The 7547-nt window shown below is 34.7% G+C and overlaps 2 protein-coding genes across 2 annotated transcripts; one reads left to right on the forward strand and one right to left on the reverse strand.

Moving 5' to 3' along the window:
* The first annotated feature begins 1228 nt into the window (after positions 1-1228).
* On the forward strand, positions 1229-3063 carry LOC146145791 (transmembrane protein 11, mitochondrial-like). The gene is made up of 2 exons (XM_083389690.1): positions 1229-1515; positions 2352-3063. Exons 1-2 carry the CDS (start codon positions 1314-1316, stop codon positions 2735-2737), a joined length of 588 nt encoding a protein of 195 aa, XP_083245816.1. The 5' UTR covers positions 1229-1313; the 3' UTR covers positions 2738-3063.
* Positions 2213-6324, reverse strand: LOC146145792 (uncharacterized). The gene is made up of 10 exons (XM_083389689.1): positions 6269-6324; positions 5915-5985; positions 5690-5846; positions 5286-5622; positions 4965-5097; positions 4780-4893; positions 4091-4259; positions 3929-4016; positions 3357-3509; positions 2213-3298 (listed from the first exon to the last, which is right to left on the reverse strand). The coding sequence occupies exons 3-10, from the start codon at positions 5825-5827 to the stop codon at positions 3156-3158; spliced, it is 1275 nt and encodes a 424-aa protein (XP_083245815.1). The 5' UTR covers positions 5828-5846; positions 5915-5985; positions 6269-6324; the 3' UTR covers positions 2213-3155.
* Between the last annotated feature and the right edge of the window lie 1223 nt (positions 6325-7547).

Genomic DNA, 7547 nt, shown 5'->3' on the forward strand with positions numbered 1-7547 from the left:
GATGCCCTACAACTGTATGTTATTATTTATGGTTGTCAAGTTGTGCGGGTTAAAATATGCATGGACTGACTTAACGTAAATCTTATCAAGTTTTCAAAAAAATACAAATTCAGTTCAGGATTTTTGCAAACTGAAAGTAAGGCGACACGCGACAAGCCGCAACTTGTGATCGTGTCGCAAGAAGAAAATATTTTAATTAAATTTACAGTTTCAAAAATAACATTAGAAGAGAGATTTTTATTTTTTAATGGTGGTTTGAATTTCGCAAATAAATTTTAAATTTCGGTTCTGAAACACGCGACAACAAATTCTTTACACCCTGACGTTATAGTTAGAGTTGACTTGCGACAGTCAAGGTTAAGAATATATCACATTTTATTGATTCTTGTGTAGTTAAACATATTTCTAGTTTAATCAAATAAAAAATACAACGAAATGTGGAAATTAAATATTTTACAGGAGTGATTAACATTATAGCTAAACTGTGCACCCGAAACCAAAACTTAAAAAATATGTAAGGATATGTGGCTATTTGCCGGCTAACACTAATTTACGGAATGATGAATGGTCGGAACGCTCACAGTATTATTATTGAATATAATAACACTTGACCCACCTTCACTCAAACGCTAATCCCCACCCTACCCCAAATATTGTGCGTTGGTTTAATAATTGTTTTAACGTCATCTTTTAGTATTACCCCTATTTGCCTGGATCGCTAGGCCAGGGTACACAACATACATCATTAGAGATAGACATCGCTTTGGGTTAGTTTGATAGTATTGCTATTTATTTTCTGAGTTTGACATTACACGATTTCAATAATTCATTTCCTAATGTACTAAAATTACTTCAGTAAAATAGCCAGTCTGCGATCCGCGGCAGGTGTACACCGAATATTTTTTCCAAAGAAATTCGTGTGCACTCCTGAATTGGTAAAATGCACACTTAAATTTCAAACAAAAGTTAAAATTGTGGTAGGATTTTTAACTAAGGTGTGCACACCTCAAAAATTGGTGCTGTAGTATACACCCGAGATCTCGGCATGAAATGCAGACCAGGCCCTGGGGAAGTGCATTTTGTTTAGTTGCCGGACTCGCTTGGTACCCATACACTGCTAAGTCATTATATTTCAATCTAAACTACTTTGTTTGTCCTCTTATTAATTATTATTATTTGTAGTGTATATACTATAAATTGTGTGGTAATCTTTCTGTTCAAAGTTAATAGGAGACTTGGATTTTTCTGGTGCAATAGGGTTTCATAGCACAACTGTTAGTTCTGGTGTTTTGCTAATTGGGAATGCTCAAGGTATGGTCCCCAATGGATTATTGCTTTACAACGACTTAAATAGCATGAGTTTTCCTGAAAATCAAAGTGCCAATCAAACCAGCATAACAACCGTTATTCGCGAGGTCTACGATGGGATCAATTCGCAAGAAAGATTTGAATATGAACTAGAATGTGCGCTTGAAGGTCATGTTGACTACATTGTAATTGAACCCACCAAACTTGGTAAGCCTATACCAGTGTTTCGCAGTCTTTTTGGGCTTGCGGCACCCGTGCTCATATTTTTGCTGAGTGGTTAACTGTAACGTTATAGTAAACGAGATTGAAACAGCAAATTAATTGTGCTGTTAATTTTTGGCACGTTTATCGTACACAAAAAATTGTATTGGAAGCTTACCAATAGAGCAAAAATTTTAATCCTAAAGTATTTGAAATATCTCTCGGCACCCTTGAGCTTTAAAAATGGCACCCTTGAGTGCCGCTACACCTCAATTGAGAACCACTAGCCTATACACCGCACTGCTTTTTTTGCATAGACTAAAGTCAGGATGCTGGTCTAAACCCTAGTACCACATTTTTATCTTGTTTTTTTTATTGCACTAACATTATTTGTGTTAGGGTTAATCAAGTTATTAATTTTTTTCTTTCTTTAAACTGCAATTTTAAAACTGACAGCTTTGTCCATGTTTTATAATTAACTTTTTGTTTTTGTCATACTACTTGTTGGTGTCTAGTGCAAAATCTATGACAGGTATTTTAGAGGGATACAATTTGAACTTAACAGGACATACTTTCAATCTGAATGTAAAGTCTGTATAAAACAAACTTGGCTTTATCTGGACAGAATACTTTTTTAACCTAAAAATTTTGCAATGTCAAGAATCATTGTTACACAGCAAAAGTATTTAATAGACGTTACAAATAAAAAAATTAACTTGGTTTCTTTATGGACTGTCGCCAGATATCAATTTTGTATTTCATCAATTAGCAGTCACTGCTTTATCTTCTGGCCCAAGTATGTTTAACGGGCAATTTAATAAACCATTTTATTTGACATTTAGGTGAGGAAACCAGTCGGTGGATAAGAGTTGGCAACTGTTTGCACAAAGCCTCCGTCCTTTCAGGTCTCGCTGCCGTCTTAATGCCACACATCTTGCCTGAAAATTCCACCAACGTCAGCCTGTATCTGGGAATACCTTGTGCCACCCTCAGCCTGAGCTGCGCCGCTTTATACGGCATTTCCTGGCAGTTTGACCCCTGCTGTAAGTACCAAGTGACAGTTGACAGTCGAGAGTTGTCACAACTCAATGTGCAAAACCTTACCAATCCATCGCCGGTTGTTTTGGTGCGAAAAGAAGACAAATATAGGAAATACCTTCAGAACTGCGTTGCAATTTTCGCCGGACTTTACACAGCCAAAGCAATGCATCAATTGTGGTTTAATTAATTAGACTGATAACCTTTTGGGCCAAAGTTTTACAAGCCGAGTACATGAGGCTGTGTTTAATATATTGCAATTATCAAACTTTGTATTGTTGTTTGTTGTTCTGTTAGCAAATTACTTGTGAGCCCACAAACTTGGTGCATAAGTTTTTACCAATATGTGGTCATTCCTAGTCCTAGTTTGTTTTTATGTTGATGTGTTCAACTATTGAAATTTTACATCGATATTAGCAAAGCGCTCTAATGAAAGGGTAGATATTTTTTCTATTCAAAGATGATAGGGTGAAAATATGATACACCTTCGAAAAATAAACTTGAATTTGAAACCCGCTTTGTCTAAAGTGTTGTAAGGTGAAAGTGTCCTGTAGCCAAATTAAACTTTGATATGCAGTATATATATTATATAAACATTGGTTTTATTGTTAGGTTAGGGAAGCATCAATAAATTGTCTAATTTCATTTGCTTGACTGTCAGCTTCCACTGCAGCTCGCATACTTCTTGAAGGTGCAATGACTTCACTTGGTGTTGCACCAACATAGAGATCCGGTGAACTACCGCCTTTTTCTGAATGATAATTTATTTTCTTAAAACTGGTTTAACTCATTAGTTGGAATTTTTTTACCTTTATTATTCGCTTCTGGAGAATGCACTAAATTGCTGTTGCTGGATATTGCTAATTGACTGATGCAGTTTCCTTCATTCATTTTCACTTCTGCTGAAGTCGATGGCTTTTCTTTGCATTCAGTGTGATTTAATTCAGGGATAGCTTCTGTTGCTTTTAACACACAATAAAAGTATAGTTAACAGTAATTAAATGTACAATCTTCAAAGTAAATCGGACTTCGGGGGGACTAGAACACTAGATCATAAATTTGTGGTTCCAAAGTCCCAAACTGTTTGAGCTTATGGCTTTCTTCATGAAATATAAATAGTTCAGGGCACACCCATAATCGCATATACTAAAAGCCGTTTACTTACTCATCACATCAACTCAATTGTGTACACAAGGCAAAAAAACATACTTCATTTGTAGCACTCAAATTGTACAACATTTTTAAAAAGCTTATCAATAGAATAAAATATTAGAATCCAAACGATTTTTTTACTCTAAGCACCCTGGATGGGAACTACTGGCATGGATTTATGGTTGTGTTAGTCAGTATGAAGTTTATACAAGAGTATGTTAAAAATTACCACGGTATGACTTGGTCTTCGGTGGCATACTTTTACTGGCGATTTCTATAAGCTTTTTGTAGCTTTCTGCATTTGACTGAAGGTGTCTCTGTAGTCAAAAAAGTTTTGTCAGGAAGTCTCATAGGGTTCTTACAATTTTAGCTATTTATATTGATGGGTTACCTTTCTTTGTCCAAACAGGTTTCTTTTTCTTGCACTTTCTTTCTGCTTGTTAATACACTGCTTTTGGTTATTTTCCTCTCTTTCCAATTCCTCCAACAAAATTGTCATGTTTCTTGGTTTAATCTTGTCTTGCTCAGCATGGTATTTAGCAAGAAACTCTTTATGTCTCCTAAACAGTGAGAGTAGCAACAAAAATATTAGGTAAACAAATAAAACTTAAACCAGGATCAGACATTTTTTAAAGGAATATAATATTTTGCCTATACTTACATATTCAGTTCCTATATATAAGTAAAACACATATATCAAAATGTTAAGTGTTCCACCTCTAAATTTACAAGGCGATGATTGCAGTATAATTAAGTTTAGATTTTATAAGTCTGAATCTCACAAAGAAGATTGTTTTTCAATTGTTCATCTACCTGCATTAAAAAAACTTATGCAGGGATATATTTGGTAGATGAGGCCATCCATATACCAGGGTAGTAAATAAGTCATTTTGAAGTCCCAAGTTGTGGGTCAACTCATTGTCATAAAAATAAAATTAAACTTATCCAAACATAAGAAAAAACTCAACTGAAAGTAACAAAAAGGCAATTTAGACCAAGCAAACTGTTTTAGGTGCAAAAATTGACATTAATAAAGTCAATGTCAAACTATTTAAAAGCCATTACAAAACTGCTGTATACCTTGTCAGTTCTTCTTTATTTCCTTGGGTTGACAGACCTATCTCCTTCAATTTTTTTCTTAATTCTTTCAAATTCAAGAGGTTGTATGCCAGTTTTGTAATTGGTGGATTGTTGCTAAAATCAACAAAAAATAATTTTAAAACTATATACAGATCAACAATTATTACCAGGAACAAACATTCTACCGTTTTTGTCGTTTTGGGGTGTTTTGTCGTAGGCATTTCTTTTTCTCTTCCCTAGCCAAGCAGTTGTCAAGATGTTTATTTATTTTGGCGCAACTAACTTGCAAACCACAAACAGGACAATCTGCCATAGTTTCTGTAAAAAAATACTTAAGTTTGAGTTCTTTAAATACCATCTCATTGGTGGTAGTACAGCAAAAGAGCCATAAAATATAAAAGTCTGGTCATTGGTTTTCTATTAGATTAAATGTTATTGCTTCAATATTGCTTTAAAACCTGTGTATTGTGTTTTAAGCTTTAGAAACTATGTTCAAACAAACAAACCTGCAATTGGCAAAGGTGCAGTGGGTGGCGGAGGTTCAAGGGATAAGTCTTGAGATGTATCTGGTGATAATAACACGGCTGATGAATCTCCCAGGGGATTATTGTTAGAATGTTGAGCACAAACTAAACTCTCTGACATAACGGCAAACATTTCTTTACTAGACTCATTCGACTGTGTGACACCGATGGAAAAGCCTTGGGATGGCAGCGTGAACCCCTCTGACTGGGTGCAGAATTCTTTTAAGCCAAGCGAAAACTCTGGTGTGCCTTCTATTATTTCACAGTCACTGTCATTTGTCGTAGTAGCTACCCCTGTTTCCACAATAGAAGGATTTGTCTAAAGTAACAATATGTTTAAGTTTAAGTAAGGTTAAACTAGTAACCAATGAAACATAGAACATTACTGAACGATTTGGTGGAGATTCTGGTATTGAGACCTCTACATGTGAAACTTGAGGGATGTTTTTATCTTCACAGACACTTTCATGTTTTTCATGATCTATTTTGTATTGCAGGATTGCAGACTTCCTAACTTCATACATGCATGTTTGTAGGATTGTTCTGCATAAAAAAATCAAATTTTAGTAAACAAAAATCAATATCATAATAATTATTTTGTTGATCTTTACCGAAGTTCATCAAATCGTTGCAAAAGACTTTCGAGAATTCTATTTGGATACAAGTTTCCTTGTGATGCATCCTGCAAAAGCAAATATGTCAATAACACAACAGAATAATATTTTTAAAGAGATGCAAACTTCGCTTCGGAATATTGAAATTAGGTCTTGCTTTTTCTAAAAAGGGACTGTTTAGGCTTGTTTTTTTGATAAAAACCATGCTAGGCAACTAAAGTTATTGCAATGCATAAAAAAGATGAACTAACTGCTGTGTTTGTAATTACATGGTCGACTTTTGTTTTGCATTTAGATTTGTTAAGTTTGCCCCCTGAATTATATAAGTAATCCCAAATTATGTGGTCCTACCTTTCCACAAATAGGGCACTCCTGTTTGATTGTGAAATATCTTCGAATACATATTGAACAAACTGTAAAATATAAAGAAAATAATTATGCAAATTATTCTTTTAAAATTACATTAGGGCCAGTCCGCATCCTGTAGCATGTACACGTATGACAATTTTTTAAGCAATTGTGTATCCACTTCAATTAGTGTACCGCACCCTTAAAAAGTAATAAATTGTGGTAGGATTCTCTCAGTAAATGTGAAAATATGCTGGCAAAACTGCACACGGCCACACCTAAAAACCCTTCTTACCTAAAAAAAAGTAATGCACATGTGAACATAGCAAAAAGCAATTACTGATTTAAACCACAGCTGCGGAGTCGGTTAAATATAACTGGAGTGTGACTCCGGTCAAATGTGCGATTATGTCAAGTGCCGAGTCTGTCCCTGACTTTACAGCCTGTATTCCTCTAATTTACGTAACTAAAATAACGTGGATATTCAGTAATTCACTTATAGGGGTGTCATATAATTCATTCACTCACAATACATGGTTGGAAAATATTCCACCACATGCTACTCCACCTTTACAATTTCTAGTTGGCAACATACTGCGAATGTCGGACTCCAGTAGTTTTACGAGGTCTTACTCAAGTCCTGAGTCTTACTCCAGCAAAACAAACCGACTCCGCTGCCCTGATTTAAACAACTGTTACAGATATAGTACTATGTAACATGCTTTTATAATATGTAAAAACAACAAATACTTGCAATTATGTGAACATTGAGTAACAATAACTGGTGTTTTGAATGGATCTTTACAAATCGCACATGACAAGGATTCTTGAATTAACTGTAAATGAAAAGAATAACATAACTGGTACATCATGGGTCTATCAAACCAACCACAATAAATAAACCAACAATCATTTACAGTTTATATAAAAAAAAGTGTTTAAAACTCAACTACACTATAGTGCGCAGTTTGCACATGAAGTTAAATTATTTGTCTTACGACATATAATTTTCGCTAAATCCTTTGGCAATTTGGAACTTCAAATGACTATTACCTTTATGCATTGGTTGGTAGAATCCATTCTGAATCAGATCATTTACAACAACACGCTAACAACAACAAACACATGTGTAATATAATATAATACCGTATAAACACAAGTAGGTTTTCGTGGATCGGCAACCTTGTTTTTTGAAGTCATGCATCATTACGTAAAAAACCCACGACAGAGAAAATATTAAGGAAACTGACTATCCAAGCACTCAAGGTTTTCTTTTTTAGGT

The sequence above is a fragment of the Ascidiella aspersa genome, chromosome 5 (genome assembly GCF_963924565.1).
Source record: "Ascidiella aspersa chromosome 5, kaAscAspe10.2, whole genome shotgun sequence".
NCBI classification, from domain to species: domain Eukaryota; kingdom Metazoa; phylum Chordata; class Ascidiacea; order Phlebobranchia; family Ascidiidae; genus Ascidiella; species Ascidiella aspersa.

Excerpts from the sequence above, each read along its gene's own strand:
- LOC146145792 (XM_083389689.1), bottom strand. The coding sequence starts at position 5,827 with ATGTATGAAGTTAGGAAGTCTGCAATCCTGCAATACAAAATAGATCAT. Across the intron at positions 3,510-3,928 it reads GAAGACCAAGTCATACCGTG|CAACAGAAGCTATCCCTGAA; the intron begins GTAATTTTTAAC and ends GTGTGTTAAAAG. Across the intron at positions 3,299-3,356 it reads TCCAGAAGCGAATAATAAAG|AAAAAGGCGGTAGTTCACCG; the intron begins GTAAAAAAATTC and ends ATTATCATTCAG.
- LOC146145791 (XM_083389690.1), top strand. The coding sequence starts at position 1,314 with ATGGTCCCCAATGGATTATTGCTTTACAACGACTTAAATAGCATGAGT. Across the intron at positions 1,516-2,351 it reads AATTGAACCCACCAAACTTG|GTGAGGAAACCAGTCGGTGG; the intron begins GTAAGCCTATAC and ends TTTGACATTTAG.